The 17,692-nt window shown below is 39.8% G+C and overlaps 1 protein-coding gene across 4 annotated transcripts in view; it reads right to left on the reverse strand.

Annotated features, from left to right (window-relative positions):
* Window positions 1-1,306: 1,306 nt before the first annotated feature.
* The window catches only part of pvalb6 (parvalbumin 6), a 56,522-nt gene continuing 40,136 nt past the window's right edge, over window positions 1,307-17,692 (reverse strand). For 2 of the 4 annotated variants that reach the window (XM_036148335.1, XM_012873139.3), the window contains exons 2-5: window positions 8,050-8,115; window positions 5,353-5,485; window positions 5,159-5,268; window positions 1,307-2,002 (exon numbers count right to left, since the gene is read on the reverse strand). In XM_036148335.1, the coding sequence (XP_036004228.1) occupies window positions 1,977-2,002; window positions 5,159-5,268; window positions 5,353-5,485; window positions 8,050-8,110 (330 nt within the window). In that variant the 5' untranslated portion in view covers window positions 8,111-8,115 and the 3' untranslated portion in view covers window positions 1,307-1,976. Of the gene's footprint in view, window positions 2,003-5,158; window positions 5,269-5,352; window positions 5,486-8,049; window positions 8,118-17,692 lie in introns of all 4 variants that reach the window. The other 2 variants (XR_004932982.1, XM_021321815.2) reach the window with 2 other exon arrangements.

Below are 17,692 nucleotides of genomic sequence, written 5' to 3' on the forward strand. Positions count from 1 at the left end.
AGACTGTATATTCATAAATTAGACTGCTATACAAATTGACCATACAAGAGACTTTGCTTGGAATTTGTATTTGCACAGGGTTTTAGTTTAAGCAGCCTTTTTATTCTCTCATTAGAGCTTTGATTATGCAGTTTTTGTTAAAAAATGCTAACAACGTGGCACTCAGAGGTCATTATGAGTCCTTTAAGTACACTTGTTGGTTTCCTTTGGTTCACCTCCTTATGTAATGTCAAAAAAAAGTTAGCCCCTCCCCACCAAAAAAAATAAAAAAAATATAAAAATAAGTTAACACAGACTCTTCTTTGAAGTGAATATCATGCTAATTATGAGCTTTTAATGACAGATGTGGGTGTTTCCAGCACGGAGTGGCTAGATGACGAATAGATTCAGCATCATTTAAGAGCAATTTGTTTCCCAAATTTGAATTAATGGAAGATTCTTTCCACACAGTGTCATAATAATACATACAACCTCCAGTAAGTGCATTCACCTCACCAATGTTTGGCTAAATGTTCCTTAGCAAGTTAAATTTTTCAAAACCACTGTTGCAGAAGCTTTGAAATGCATAATGTTAGCCTCCTTTATCCACTCTTAAACGAGGACAGTTGTCTTCTTGAAACACAAACTGGACAAAATGAGCAGGAACAATCCAAGAATCCCCGATGCTCACTCCCATCATAAACCTGATCCTGCTGAAACATCAGTGCCACCGCGGCATTTATTTTTCCAGTACCCCCCAAAGCTTTGAACTGGATCTCAAATCAGCAGCTGCACAGTTGAATCTGGGACACAGTTGGCTTTCCAACAAGACAATGATTCCAAACACACATCCAAACTGCCTTGGGAACGGATAAAAGCTAAAATTAAACTTGTAGAATAACTCTGATATGTTCCAGAAATTTGATGGACCAGACTTAAATACCCCGGTAAACCAACCAAAAAAAGATAATTAACTTGATTCATTCACTAAAGAAGGGAGGTCAAATATTCAGCCAGAATTACACCAGAAGCTACAGAAAGTGTTAGTTGTATCTGTAACTCAGAGGTGTAGGAAGGGATCTGAACTTGTCGATATGATTTGGTGCTTGTGACAAGTAGAGAAAAATCTTGTTCACCCAAAGGTTATTTTTGAAAAATCTGATTCATAAAAGCAATTTGCTCTGTAATTTTTCCATGACCAAAAAACTAAAAAAAATGTTTTAACTACTTTAACTTAATATAACACTCTTGCCCACGATGAGTGAAAGTACATTTCTAACTTGAACGGTACATTTAAAGTATAAGAATGAGACATACATCAGAAGACTTGTATTTTACAGTTTTATTTTAATCTTTCACAGCTTTACTTCTGTCATCGTTGTTTTTTTTGTTTTTCACAACAGCTCATTATCACAGGATAAGGTAATGGATGGATAGCAGATAGATGGATGGGACGATGGTTCAAGAGAGGGCGAAGGGAGGAAGGTACAGGAAGGTTCACTGGGCCAGACGTGACGTTGACAGACAGGAAAAAAAAAAAGAAAGAATAAAGAAATGAGAGAAAGAAAGGACAGGCAGAGAAGAATTAAGAGATTAAACAAACGGTAGGGTCAGTAAACAGAGGGAAATCTCTGTAAATATCTACATATGCTTTAAGATGCAAAGTTTATTCCTGCAGGAGTGTTTTTATATCTATACATGAACAGAAACATGAACATTTTGTTTATAAAAAGGCTAAATCAAACTGGCTGCGTACTGCTATGGGGATGGAAGGGGGCTGCGTAACACAGCCTACTTCACTGCAGTGTTGCGCTTTGTAAAGACAGCAGTGAGGCTGAGATTAAAGGGAAGGAGCGCATGAAGCAGGACTCGGCCTGGGTGGGGGGGGGGGGGGGGGTGTTGAGGTGCGGGTCGCAGTGAGGCGTAGGGAAGGGTGTGAGCGTGGAGTCGGGATGGTGAAGGCTGGGAGGCGGTCCTTCGTGGTGATGGGTGGCTGTTTATTCTTTCACAAGGGCAGCAAACTCTGAAAGGGAAGGAGAAGAGAAAGAGCAGGCGGTCAGGGCCGTTGTGGCTCTCGCCCACGTCCCACAACATTTGTCAATCTAGAGGAGGAAGTGTGTGTTTACTATTCGGGCTCAGCTGAAAAGTTCTGATAAGCGGTCCAAGAAGCAGCTTAACAAGGACCTTGTGACGGACAAGCAAACAGACCGGCAAACAGAAATGTTCACAAGTCTGTTTTCTTAAGTCCAAGACCGGTTTCAGGTCTTTACCAACTAAAATCCTTTCTCATCGAACACATGGTACCTACTGTGGCTGTAGCACTCAGTTGTGCGGACTAGGAATTTGAGTCTTGTACAAATCCTGCTCAAATCTTTAGTCCTAAATTTGCACATAGACATTTAAAAAAAATTGACAAATGTCTGTAAGAACACAACAGGACATGTTTTTATTTTTAGAAGGAAGAAGTATCTGTGTGATGATGTAGGGAGCGGAACAGATATTCTTTAAGTTTATTTTGTTGCGAAAAGTCGTTTAATCCAGCACTAAACTGGACATACAGTACGTTGTTGATGCCATTAATGTAGAGCTACTGTTAAACTGGAAACGATCATTGTGAACTAATAGCAGCCTGCAGTGCAGGATCGTCGCTGGCTGATGGTCAGCTGCAGCCTTTCACAGGGAAATATGCACCGCAGCACATCAGCTGTCAGAGCAGTTGGTCTGTTGCCTTCCTAAAAACTTTTCTTGACTACTGATTATGCGAGATAAAAATTATTTATGACTGGAGCCTTTAAGGCACGAATCTCATTCAAGTCTCCAGTATTTTCTTTTGTGTGTGACTCAAGTGTGGCTCCACTATGAGTCCTGCACTCGACCCACCATATCTGCCAGGATTCCCCTGATGTGTGCTCTTTGCAAGCCACTACACTGCAAAAACGGATCAAAAAACAAGAAAATTTTCACAAAGTTAGTCTATTTGTCCTTGATTTGAGCCAGTAAATAAGATTATCTGCCAATGGAATGAGTATCTTTACCCCTAAAATAAGATAATTAGACATCCTGCACTTGAAATAAGACGATGGAGATGAATTGTTCCTATTTTAAGTGGAAAAATCTCCTTCCATTGACAAATAGTCTTATTTACCTGCTGAAATCAAGGACAAATACACTCATTTCACGAAAATGTTACGTATTTTTAGTTCTGTTTTTGCAGTGTAACCATTATTGTAGCAATGTATGCATCTTGTTATTGACCCTTCACCTGCACAGAGTCAGGCAGCTGAAGGAAACCTTAGCTTTGCTGCTTTCAATTTGTTATTGTATTGCTTTTCTTATTTTTTTTTTTTTAAAATAACTTGTTTTAGACTTTTATATTTAATTTCATATTTGGCCAGATATTTTTCACAGCTCATTGCTATGGTTACAACAACATCCCTCTTCTGATTGGCCGATCGGTCCTGTGTGACAGCTCCTTTCCCATGTGATTCCACCGTCAAAACGGTGTGCTGTGTGTGAAGAAACAACAGCAGAAGCACAAACTTTTATCCATCAAGGTAGCCGGACTAGACCGAGAAGGAGCCACGACTTCCTGTTTGGGCTTCCACCGCACTCCAAACAGGGAGAACGGGAGGGAAATGTTCTCTGAAATAATCTATCTGCCCTCCCTGTTTGGGAGATTGTGAGTTGGTGGAGAGTGTCAGAGAGTGATTTTTCTATACCTTTGTGTTAAAGTGTAAATTTGATCAATTCCGAGATTATGTAAGAAATCTCTTTTACTTATTTTAAAGCACAACTGTTAAGTTGATGGAGAGGTAGAGGCATTTAAGCTTCAGATAAAAAAACAAAATAAAAAACTTGACAACGAATGAACACTAACATATTTGAAAAGTGGTTAATATTCACTACATTACAGTTCTATACTTTAGTTTTTTTTTAAGTGTGAGGTGGGATCCTGTCAAGAAACTCTGGTGGAGCAGTGGAGTCATTAAGTATTCAAGTTGTTTGAACAAAAGCTCACCTTAAATGTATGTTATTTGGTTAAAAATCTCATGAACTATAGTTGTTGTTTTCTCAATATCGGAAACTACTTCAGGCCATTCAGTCCTCTTTATGTATTTGCTGTTGCGTAAATATCTCATATCTTGGGGGCCGAGACACACCGCTAGCATCTGAACCTCCGCACTCCAGACAGATTTTCTTTCCCAGCCTACTGGCTGCGTAGAGGGTTCCTCTACGGACCACCAGTCTCGTGAGATCAAGTATTCACGTGAGAATATGTACCGGAAAATCTGCTGGCATTAACACGCCGGGCAGTAAACGTAAAGCTGCAGGTGCTGCTCGAACGAGCTCAAAGAAGATCGGTTTCACTTTCGTATCTGTTTGCTAAACTTCTGAGCTCCCACCAATTGTAAGTACACTGTTTGTGTTTCCAGATGAACCTATATGAGGACGAGCCTGGCTCGGATGTCTCTTACTTTGCCAAAGTGTCTCTCTTCCTATCTGACTCTTGACTTTCTCATTAAATCGCTGCAGAGTCACAACCAAGACAGACTCCTGGTCTTAACTATGCAGACACAGTTGTGTAGGACTGCAAGCAGTCTGATCGGCCCTGTTCACTTCAACCAGATGTAATTGGAATGGCTTCACATGATTCTGTCGAACCAGACCTTAAATGGGGTCCAGAGTGTGTCGGCCTTATTGTGTTTATCACTAAACACAATAATTTTCATTGCACAGCTGTCTATGAATTGAGAAAGAGCAGAAGGCGAAGGGAGCTTGTTGATTCTTTTTTCAAACTGTGTCTAATTGCCTCAGCAGAGGCGGCTCAGAAGTGGATGGTTGTGTGTGATTACACAACAAGCTAGCTGGTTTGAAACAGCGCTATTCAGCATGCTAGTTGTATTACCTCTGTGCTTTTACCTTTGGCTCACACACAACAAAGGCATTTCAGGCCTGGCATGAGAAAACACCTAACAGAGGGCTATGAAGAACGTGTTTCTTTCCAAAGTGAAGCTGTTTTACCAAAGACATAAGTTTCCTAAAGGAGCTGTCATATATTATTTTTGCCTCAAGGAACCTCTCAGTGCTTTTGTGATATTTATACAGTTTTGTTTGACTTTTTTGTTTCTCTAGCGTAGCATTTAGACATGCAGAGCTGGATTTAGATGTTTGTATTTACCGTCCACTCCAATCTTGCCGTCTCCATCCTTGTCGGCTGCTCTTAAAAACGCTTTGGTTTCTTTGTCTGTCAGGTCTCTGCCATCCTTGGCAAAACCCTTCAGAACAAATCTGCCCAAAAGGAAACAGAAGGTTCAGTCAGGAGGCACGTTTCTGACTTCAGCGGGTTTGAGCTTTTCTGTGCGTGTGTCTCACTTGAGCTCTTCTTCCTCTATAAAGCCGCTGTTATCAGCATCCAGCACCGTGAAGACCTTCTTCACATCATCATGGGGCTTGGACTTCAGACCAACAATCTCAAAAAACTTCTTATGGTCAAAAGAGTCAGCAACTTGACATGGAAAGAAAGAACAAGAGAAAATGCTACACCATCAGAACTGTGGAAATGCTTTTAAAGTTCATTTTTTATCTCCAGATATATATCTTCAGCTGCACCAAAACAGGAAAAAAAGGAACATGGGTCCACAAAGATAAGGTGAATTATGTACCAGCATGTAGCCGTAAGCATGTTTGCTGTCAGAAAATAAAAATAACGCCTGACATTACACCACAATAACAGAGAGCCTGCAACCAGAGCAGAGTTGCTTAAATATCATGACAGAAATAGTCGTTCACAATATTGTTTAATCTTATTTTAATAGCATGCTTGTGGAATGTAAAATTGTATAAAGTATTTCATGGTCATATTTTAAAATTTCAGACTGACAGACTTTTAGTTCTTAATGCAGGACATCCCGACTGTCCAGAACAATATTGCACAGAAGAGCAAAAATGATGTCATGCGCTGTCTAGGTCAGGGGTCCGCAAAGTGGGGGTAGTGACCCCCGAGAGGGCCGTAAGATGACATCTCTGAAAACATTGGAGCACTTTTGCAATTAATAAACTCTTGATAAATTAAGGAGCTTTTTCCGGTTTACACGGCCTACATCATAATAGTGAATTTTGTGTTTCAGGAAGGGTAGTAATATATAAAACTATAATGGCATTGGTAGTAAATTTCTGAGCTTATTTTCTTGAGGATTTCTGTCTTTGCACTGTCAAAGTTACGTTTTTTTTTTCTCAAATATTTATGCCTTTTCAACATCAGAGAACATCCACGTTTTTTTCTGGCAAATATGTGAGATTAATCCCAAAAATTCAGAGTTTATTTATGGACATTTACTACCCTGTGGCCAACAACTTATCCTCTCTAATCTACAATAGCCCTGAAATTAGTTTTTATTTAAATTATAAGAATAAAGTCATGATATCAGCTGAACAAAGTTGACAAAGTCCAAAGTTGGTGATATTACATGAATAAACTCACGCAGTCGTTTGCACAATCCTGTCAAAGTGCCGATACTAATGATAATTTGATGCTGCTGTGCTAAGTCTCTTGTAGTGTGTTTTTGCGCACACAGGCTGTAATCTTTGGGAACCCCTTTAGTCTAGGGCATATACAGCTAAATTCTTTGGGCCAAGGAAAAGGTCAATTTCATTTTTCTGTGGCTCTTTTCCTCAATCTTCCTCTAAAATGTCCTGGTGGCCGAAAAACCCTGCACTGTTACAGCTCCGCAGCATCAGGTTTCCCTCCTTTAAATACAGTGATTGTGTCCAAAATAACCAGACTTGAAGGTGAAATCAGCCAATAGCCGCTTACCATTCCTATTTCAGAAGCTAAGAGCCTTCTGTGTCTTTGACATAAACAGGCAAAAATGCATTTTTAACTTGTTCTGCATAAATTTCCTGTACTGCGAGGCCACTGTAAAGGCTCAATTTTGCATTACTTATGGCACAGTTATGCAAGGAGCCACTTTTTTTTTCAAAATAAATAAAAAAAAAATCATGATCCCAGAATTATTTATACCCCTGGAACATTTGAACTTATGTTTTAATTTTACCAAAAATATTTCTTCAAATAGCACTTCGTAAAACTTTTTCTAGACGGTTCTGGGTTCAAAATCCCAGATTACATGTCCTCCCTGTGCATGCATGGGTACTCTCCGGGTTCTCCGGCTATAAATTGCGTCTGATGCGGGCATGGTTGTTTGTCCTGTATGTTTCTGTGGTTCCCTGTGATGGAATGGCCTACCGTCCAGGGTGTACTGCCGTAGACCAGACCTGTAGGCACCAGACCCTGTGCAACCCAACACAAATGAGCAGGTAAAGACAATCGATAGACGTTTCGTCTAACTGGAGGTAATATATCATCAAAATATCAGTGGGAACCTGCAAAACACTGGTCAGTAATTATGAGAAAATGAGATTTACTAGTATACTACTAGTATACTTTTTCACGATATTCTAATATTTTGAGATAGGATATTTGGGTTTCTCAAGCTGTAAGCCATAATCAGCGATATTAAAACAATAAAAGGCTTGCGATATTTCAGTTAATTTGTATGAATCCAGAATGTATGACATTTCATGTTTTTTAATTGCATTACAGAAAATAAAGAAGTTTATCACAATATTCTAATTTTCTGAGACAGTCCTGTATATAATGGCAAAAAATATTTTTATTTTTGTGATTTTTGAGAAGAATATAAATAGCGTGCCAGCCGTTAGTAAAATGACAATAAGAACAAAGTTGCTTCTCCTTTCCCACTGTTTCACCTTTGAAGGGATGGCTGCCTTATTTCAAGCTAACATCCCTGTTGAATGAAAATAATTTCAAATCCAAGTTCACCAGGCGTATGAATAATTTTGGACTGGACTTAACTGCAAAACTCTATTTTCACGTGAATTAAGAAATGTCTGACAAAATAATCCCGCTCCATGGTTTCTGCTGTGCACGCATCTCGGACGTTGGCCTCTGAGACTAAGCTGTTTTAAGTCTGACCCCCTGATGTAGGAGCCCAGCTGAGTCTCGGCGCTTCACAGCAAGCTGTTATCGATCTGTGCGGAGTGCTTTACCTGCAAATGCATCAAGAGCTTTCTTGATGTCATCGGCGTTGAGGATGCTGCTCATTGCCATCTTGGCTAACGGAGGTAACAGATGACGGGAAAGAACGGAGAGAGAAAGAAGGCAGAAAAGGAAACAGAGTGGACAAGGTTAAAAAACAAGGTTGCAGGAGAGCAGAGAGAGAGAACTCTGAGACATTCTCGTATTACACAGGTGGCGCTCCAGAACTGGAGCAGGAAATCAGGACATGAGAGAAGGAAGTGATGGGTAAAAAATGAATTAGAGACAGTTTAGAAAAGGTGTACATGAAGCCACAGTAGCAGGCAGGTGTTGAGAGAAGTTATACAGAGAGTAGTTTATTGATACAAGCTGAGGATTCTTACCTTTTTAACTTTTCCACAGTTTTTGTCACTTCACAACAACTGAAATCAATGTGCTCTTTGTCTCCAACAAACCCCTGAAGGCTTCACAGAGCAACCGCATTTATCCTGAGTTTAAAACTACACACCGGTAGACTCTGTCGACTTATTAAGTTTGATCTAAATCCAACTGGATGTGTTTTTTTAGGGGAATCAAAGCAAAGGGAGATGCATTTTTATGTGACAAAATGTGGAAAAATGAAAAAGGTTTTGAGTACTTTTCCGATGCTCTCTATATAACGTCACAGATCGGAGTGAAGTGCAAACAAAGAAATGACAGATTTTCCATTTTTACTGTGCGATACCATTGAGTTGAGAAAAAACAAGGCACAGGACCAGATCCAAAGTCAGCGGGTTTATCTGAGACTTTCTGCTGTCTCTGGAATACCGCAGGAGAATTTGATTTGCCAGCCCAGTTGACGTGCAGAGTCTCCCTGTGAAAGGTGAGCCTGGCACCTAAAGGCACTTTGGCTTTTTACTCTGCGTGTGATTGAACCTGATCGCTGCTTATGAAGTTGCCGCCCTCTCTCGATGCCCTTTTTCACCTCTTCATACTGCTGACACCCATGTACAGCACGGATACACCAGAAGCGGACACAAGTCAGGACTATAGAGAGCAGCTGAGCGAAAGGGTGATGCGTTCATAAATTGTTCGGAGGAAACATTTTTGCATGACCCATATTCAAATTTGACAGGGCCACTGTAACTATTAATCAAGCCATTTCGAGTTGACGTTTCAACCAGATTTTAAAATTAGTTTGATGCGTGTCCTTTGCAGGACGTCATACCATGCACAGCTGATGAGGAAAATCCCTCAGTCAAAAGCAAAACAGCATAAATCAACATCAACCAACCAGACTCTCTTCAAAGCTGATAACATTGACTTAACTGAGCTTATGTACATAGTTACAGAGAAAACTGTTCAAGGGCGGTTTGGTCTCATGAAACAGCATATTGATTACTTTCCCAGTCATTTCCGATACCCTCGTCTTTGTGCACACCATGACCTCTTTAATCTGATTGCAGTGAGGTTGATTCTAACTTCATGAATCTAATTGTGTAAAAAACATATACAAAGAGCACACATATGTAGCAGTGAGACTCCAACTCCGCTACATGTATGGATGTTCAATTCGAAGCGAATGTGTTGTTGATTAAAATAAATTTCACTTAATAAATGATTGTCTTTCTGCAGATCAATTCAAATAAACTGGTAACTTTGCTCCAGCTATGCACCTCTACATCCTAAAAATCCACAAACTGACCTTTGAATAATCTATAGTCTAGTCATTATTATTATTTTAATTATTTTTTATGCGAAACCAACTGAGTTAAGGGAAGTAGGGCGTTCAACTCTCACTCAGAGTGTGACTAAAGGCACACTTTACACACTCTCATCATTTGGTCGAGCAGTGAAAAAGCTCATTCACAACAGATTATAGCGAGGCATAAAAAGGGTTGATTGATGTGGCAGGCAGGACAGAGCAGCAAGGACCAATCAGGATAGTGATGCATCTTCAGCTGTTACTGCCTGGCTTTACATTCACACACTGAGCAGCTATTTGCTCTTGACAAGCATATTATATGTATATATATATATATATATATATATATATATATATATATATATATATATATATATATATATATATATATATATACCTATAAATATATATATATATATATATATATATATATATATATATATATATATATATATATATATATATATATATATATATATATATATATATATGTAAAGGGTTTTTCATTGTCCAACAATGGATTTTTCATAAACAGTTGCTAAAGCATACATTCAAGACGAAAAAGGACAACCTTAGTGCCATGCATAGTGAAGTATTTTATTCCTGCATTCATTGTCATGTTGGTGAAAAGTTGTAAATATGTGAGATGCAGACAATACTTGGCCATGGAGCCCAATTTCTAGGACCTACACAGATAACTGTAGCCCAGTGAAGTTTAGCGGGCTGGCTTCCAACAAACATTTTACATAAGATATACAGTAATTTGATGTTTCACAGCTTTGTCATCCCATTGATACTGATGCCAACTAATTCATTCATATGGGACTTAGTTGACAAGTTTATCGGAACTTCCTTAGCAACACCAATAATAAACACATTCAGTGCATTATTGTTCATCTTAAATGATTGCTAAATGACTAGAAAATCCCACAATTATTTGACTCATTCTGTTATTCTTTTAAGAAACCTGTACTTAACCAGATCAAATACCCATTGAGATCAAGACATTCTTTAATACTTCATAGTGGACAAGGCAGACCAAATTGACAAAAACATCTATTAAAGTATACGTACATTGTGAGCTATTTCACAAATAAAGTGCAGGAGTTATTGTTCCAGTGACAATCTCGATTTTAACAGTAACAATGTCCGATATAAAACACAGGCGCTGTTCAAGGGGTTCCTGATGTCGGCTTCTTAAGGCAAAGCAGAACGCTTTCAGAGAAACCGGTTCTGACAGTTTCAGCTCAGATTGAAGGGCTTTCCAAGCAGAGGGGGAAGGAAAAACTGAAAGCTTTATTTCCCATTTCAGTTCAAATACAAGGAGCAGAATAATGCAAAATGTTATTTGATTGTAAATCATAACAACTTTCAGATCTCGGTAGAAAGGTCCATAAATAAGTAGGAACCAACGCAGCAGGAGCTTTGTAAAGCAGAGTTATACAATCAATCCAATCCAACTTTATTTATAAAGCACTTTAAATTTTCTCGAAGGACCAAAGTGCTGTACAGTGAAACAACATAACACCATTACACAGACTCAAAAAACGATACGAGTATAAAGGACAAAATTAAAATGAGAACTATTAAATCTATAATAAAATTTTAAAAAGTAATTTAAAATAATGTTTTAAAGGCTAAAATCCACATCTCACACAGTTTAGAAAGCTAAGGCAAAGAGATGAGTTTTTAAGAGCGATTTAAAATCAGACAGAGAAGTAGACAATTTAATCTGCAATGGAAGGTTGTTCCACATTTTTGGAGCTGCCACAGAGAAAGCACCATCCCCCCTAAGCTTCAGTTTAGTTTTTGGCACCTCAAGAAGCAGCTGATCGGCTGACCTGAGTGAACAGGAGGGTGCACGAAGGTGCAGAAACTCAGAAAGATAAGCTGGAGCAAGACCATGGAGAGACTTAAAAACAAATAAAAGCACTTTAAAATGAATCCTAAAATGTACAGCGAGCCAGTGCAATGAGGCTAAAATGGGAGCCAAGACTCAAGAAACATGGCTTGTTTCTGTATTAGAACCCAAGACCACTCCCCCTATTTATTTGAAGAACAAATGTTTAAGATCAACTTTTTAAGAAAGCTCCATATCAATAATTAATCCCAGGTAGTTGTAATTGAGGACTATCTTTACTTCTGGTTACGACACCAACGTTGAAACGAAAGGAAATGCACCAATAGGAATAGTAGATTGAAGTCACAAGACATAGAGCTCAGGCGTTGCCGGATCGTAGTAGCTCCGTGATAGCGTTGAGAAATGTTTTTTTCTCGGCGGTACATTTCTCCGATTCAAGAGAAGAAGAAGCAAAATGAGGGTAAACATTGGTCAGCCTTTTGAGTGTTGGCGTCGACTTTAGGAAGCAAAGGGGCTCAGAAGCAAACCAGAGGTTGCCGCTTTCCTTCTGGACAGGTAAGTTAAATGTTTCCTTATGTTAATGCTGATGCTATCGGACACGGCAGCTTGCTGGCAAACAGTACAGTTGAAGGTTGAAATGAGAGCAGACTGCCGCGCCACCTACTGGCTGGGAGGAGTTAAACTTGTAGCTATCTTGTAGCTACTTGTAGCTCTTCAACCCTTTATGGCAGTGCTACTGCAGTTATTTCAATCACTTTTGTTCTCACTGTGGCTTTATGTTGTATTCTAATATGGTTACATGCAACAACAAAAAAGTCACTATTTTCTATGTAATTTTACTTTGTTATGAGTAAAATGGCCAAACAAGCACAACACAAAAAGCAAAATGCATGTTTATGTGTAGGGCAACCAGACGTCCCCCGTTTCCTCTCTAATATGACCTGTCCCGGCAAAATGTCCCCGATTTTAGTGTGTGATGATGGAGTAAAAAAGTTTAGCGCAACAACAGGTATTTATCCGGTCCTGCAGCCGACGTAGTAGAAGTGGTGAGCCGCACTTCCATTAACCACCATGTCGGCGTTGCAGACCAGGCCAAACAAACCATTATGTTTATGCCCATTGTTAAAAAAAACAACCACAAAAAAAGAAAAAATGAAGAACAGTCAAGCTGGATGGTCTGGTACGTGGGACTGAAGGCACAAAGAACTAAGACAAGTGGTAACGATCATTTGAAGTAGTTGATAGATTTTCTCCTGTGGTGACAAACTGAGCTCCAGTGATGTATGAGCTTCTGGGGAAGCATAGTGTTATCTACTTCAGAAACACCCCGCTGCACACGCCGATCAATAATGAACAGTGCTTAACTTGTGTGACCACACATCCAGTCCTTCACCACTGTAAAAGACCAATCTTCTTCTCTGACCTTTAGCACTAAGGTATCCCAGGGGAAAACAAACAATTCAAGAAGGAATGTACTTTGCTGTGGTGTGAGTATAGGAGCATACGAGGTAAGTACATTCGTCCAGTTTGATGCAACTAATTCCAGGTGTGGTGGTGCTGATGTTTGAGTCATGTGATTAATTATTGGCCATATAAAAAGCATACTAACATTTTACAGCAGCGTGGTAGGTCGTTTTTGACATATAATCTTGTTCGGCTCCCCCTTCACGCTGGAAGACCACCCGATGGTCTCTGTGACCTTCATGATCATCCTAATACCACTGGATCTCAACAGATGTGGAAATCACAATACATTGTGAAGGCAGTCAAGAAGGTACGCTACTCCTACAGTACTGCCCTTTTGATTTCCTTGCCATCCCACCCCGATAGAGGTTTCCTCACAAACTGCAGACTTTACCCATTTACATTTATTTGAGGTTTCTGCGTCTCCATCATCAGTGTGAACAGTGTGTACTGGGCAGGAAACTACAGAGTTTGTTTCATCTTCTCAACAACGTGAGAGGAATCAGGTGTGGGAGTTCTCTGCACAGAGAGTTGCACATCCGGTCAAATAATTTGAATGTAGTGCTGTATGTTTGCTTTTGTTGTTCTTTTTCAAATTTTTGTGACTGCAACTGTTTCATTATTGTCTTGTAAGCCCCATGAGCCACAGCTCATGCAGTTTCTCCTCCACCTTATTACTACAAACGACCAAGAGATTTACAATAAATGATTTGGAGTGCTTCCAGCGCTGTTTGGACATGATTAGGTCGCAGCCTTGGCCCAAGGTCAGCATGGTCATTTCTGCTACACAGGTCTGATGAAAAGTCCACACTTGTGTACGTGGCCCACCCATACAAGGCGACTCCATGCCTCACCACCACCACCATAAAAAGATGAGACATTTTGCTTAACGTAATCGGTAAACTTGCACACTCACCCTGCCCTGTTATGGGCAGTCCACACAGTTGTTGATGCATATCTACTCGCTGGAAATTACAAGTCACTCAAACCACTGCAAAAAAGAAACTGTAACCTGTGAGGTTACAGTTTACAGTCATGAAAATGACCTGTTCACAGCTTGATTATCTCAAGCTGAGTCAGCGGAGACCGTACTGTGAAGTCCACCTTGATTGTTTCACACTTTAAAGATTTCTGTAATAATGGAAATTGGTCACAGAAAAGGGATCTCTTTTAAATACATAACTGAAAGTATGGTGTGCATCTTAGTCCATACTTTGGACTAAGATGCACACCATTTGCTGCTATTACCCCCGCAGGTTTATTTTGGAGCATGTTTCTGCAACAGTAGGACTTGAACCCAGGACCTTTTCATGGCAAGGCAACAGTGCCACCAACTACCCCACCTGTGCTGACATTAAGCGGATATTTTCCAACAAGTCCCTTACATTAGACATGCTCAACCTGCTCTGTTCTGGGTACCTTTTCTTTTTCGTCTTTACAGCATCAACTCTTTTGGCCAGCTGTCTAATTCCACTTTTTTCGAACAAACATCAATCATTTGCATCCTGAAGCAAAATTCTGCACAGACATTTACGTCACTTTTTCTGAAAGCAATCACGGTTTCCCATAGGGGAAGTCAAGAAGTGCCCTTTTAAATATGGAACTCTATCAGGTCAGGTTATTTGAATTAAGTTTCATGGTATATGCTGTTTTGAAGCGTTTTATCAATAAATACACCAATATTCTGCTTCAGGAGGGGTAAATAAGCTAACAATACCCCTTGAAAATGAGATCCAGATCTCAACGGGGTTTACCTGGTTAAATAAAGGAAATAAACAAAAAAAAATTAATGGTGGATAAAATAGCCTCCATGCTCTTCTCCCCTACAGTGCTCGAGTTTGACCTTCATGCCCTTTGAAAAGAAAAAAAATGTTTCCCTCTTGGGGATCTGAATGACACTAATGCTCTCAGTAGGTGTGGGAAACCTAACCATCCTGCGTAACCGCCAGCTCCCCAGTCCACTGTAACAGCTGCATGAGTGTGAATAAATGTGTGTGTGTGAGTATTTTTATTGGAGCGGCAAGAAGACCTACAGGAGGAGACCGGAGGACCAGACAGAAACTTGCCTGCTTTTTAGGAAACTCAAGCTCGATCATGCTTGTTTGAATGTAGGTTTGTTGGGGAGGCTGCAAAAATCCAAGAGAGTGGTAGAAATCGTGAAGGGAGTGGATGTGCATAAAGCAAGATGGGTTAGGAGGGAAGAGATGTAGGCCGTGCGGCAGAGAAACATGACTCCCCAGTGATATTACAGTTTAACCCGAGAAAGGGCCGACGGGAATTGGATTTCATTGTTGAGCATTTTAGTTTTTCTTTTTGTCACTGTGACTGCTTATGACACTAATTTGTTGAATTGTGAGCATTGTTTTGTAGGCTTAAGATAAGATAAGATAAGATAAGATAAGATAAGATAAGATAAGATAAGATAAGATAAGATAAGATAAGATAGTCTTTATTGATCTCACAATGGAGAAATTCACTCGTCACATCGGCTCATACAAGAAGGCGCAGAGTAGGGAAGGTGCATTCAGTTATATACAGTGAGTCTTCATATATACAATGGATCAAAAGGAATACCAAAAAATACAAAAAAGGAAATAGGAATGGGCATATGATGTCTCATTTACATTCTTAGTGGTCTATATATATATATATAAACATATCTATATACTTAAATATATACCTATATCTATGCGCCTACATACGTACGTACCTACGCATATATATGTGCATATACATTGTATACATTTGTACATACATACATACATGTGTGCTGACTTATGAGGCTCACTAACACAGCGTTGATTTAAAGCTTCATCTGAGGTCACAAGATACATTATTGTATTACAAAAAGCCTTAGATCAACAGAACGTAATGCACTTTAAACTATGCAGTGCCTTGCAGAACCATTCCCTTGCTCCTTTGACCTTTTCACATTTTGTCTCGTAGCATCCACAAACTTTAGCGTATCTAATTGGGATAAATGGGCACAGTTGTGAGGTGGAGGGACTGTAGCGTTCATTTGTGTTCAGCTTCATTTACTTTGTTACCTCTAAATGAATTCCAGTGCATCCAGCTGCCCTCAAAAGTGACTAAGTGAGTAAGTAGAGTCCAGCTGTGTGGGATTTCATCTCAGTACAGATCCAGCTGTTCTGTGAAGGCTTTAGAGGTTAGTTAAAAAACTTTGGAGAACACACACAATCATGAATCCCAAAGAGCGCATGTAGGTCAGGGGGGAAAGTTGTGGAAAAGTTTAACGCTGGGTTTGGTTCAACATTACAGAAAGCTCTGCTCAATCCATGAAATGAAATGAGAAGACTGTGGCCCAGCTGCAAACTCAGCGAAAAATCTTCCTCTACCTAAACTAGGAAGGACAGCTGCAAGAAGACCATGGTACCTCTGGAGGAACTGCAGGAACCACAGCTCAGGTTGTTAGGGAAACTGTCAGCTGTGCACGCCACAAATCTGACATTTTTGAGATAATGACACTAAGGAAGCCGCTTTTAAAAGCAAAACGGAAGTAAAACCTTGGGACCAATATTAAACTGTTTGGCTTACAATCCAAACTCTAAGTTTTTCAGAAAACTCACACCCTTAAACACATCTTGTGGCTTTTCATTTTTTTTTTTTTACAATCAGGGACGAAAAAGCTGATGGGAGGATGTAAGAAGCTCAAAACAGGCAATCTTGGGGGAAAAGCAGCCAGATGTTGCAAAACGTTGCAAAAGACTTTAAACTGGGCTGAAGGTTCGCCTTTCAGCAGGCCTTCAACCCTAAACATACAGTGAGAGCTACAAGGGAATGACTTATATCAATAATATTCATGTGCTAGAATGGCCTAGTTAAAGCCCAGACTTTAATCCAACTGCTAATCTTTTGTGAAAGCCAGTAAATACACACTTGCATCAATATAGTATCATGCTTTTGATTTTCCTAAAGAGCTAGTAAGTGTATTATTGATGTTGATAATGCAGACTGCTTCATCATTTACAGAACAAAAACGAAGCTCCATTGCTTTATTTTATTTCATTTTTTTATTTTATTTTTTTGGTGAAAGACCTATATCCGATCTGCGTCTCATTTTAAAATCCGGTCAGCTGGTTAATTGAAACCAACTACCCTTCAGTGGGCTTTATTTTCGATTGATCTCTCCACTACGGAGCTGCTAATGGGAAGAGAACGCTGTGCACAGAAGCAGCTACCTGTGTGCATGCATGCAGCTATGCACCACTGCGCTAGGAGAAACTGGATGTGAGAGCGTTGCTCAAGCCTGGGGGGGGATCATCTGGCTGTTATCACCGCTGTCCACTGTTTAATCCTCCGGCAGGTACAGGACAGGACCGCAGCTTTGCCAGCAGCAGCAGCCGAGCATATCAGGATGAGGGGGAAGAGGAGGCCCCAGACAGGTGTAGGCTATAAACATGTTTCAGCTCATGTCGACAGCTGACTTTGTGGATTATTGATCTAATCAATATCAGCTTTCTCTGGGTCTTTCTGTGTAAATTTTAAATGGCAGTACATGAGGAAAATGTGCTTCTTTCATCCAACCTGGAAGGCATTAGTTAAAAGCATTTGATGTTGTTCCAAGCAACAAAGCAGGATTATTAAAAGCTGATACTTCAAGGGAGAAGCATTTTTACGGATTAAA

The sequence above is a fragment of the Fundulus heteroclitus genome, chromosome 16, assembly GCF_011125445.2.
Source record: "Fundulus heteroclitus isolate FHET01 chromosome 16, MU-UCD_Fhet_4.1, whole genome shotgun sequence".
NCBI classification, from domain to species: domain Eukaryota; kingdom Metazoa; phylum Chordata; class Actinopteri; order Cyprinodontiformes; family Fundulidae; genus Fundulus; species Fundulus heteroclitus.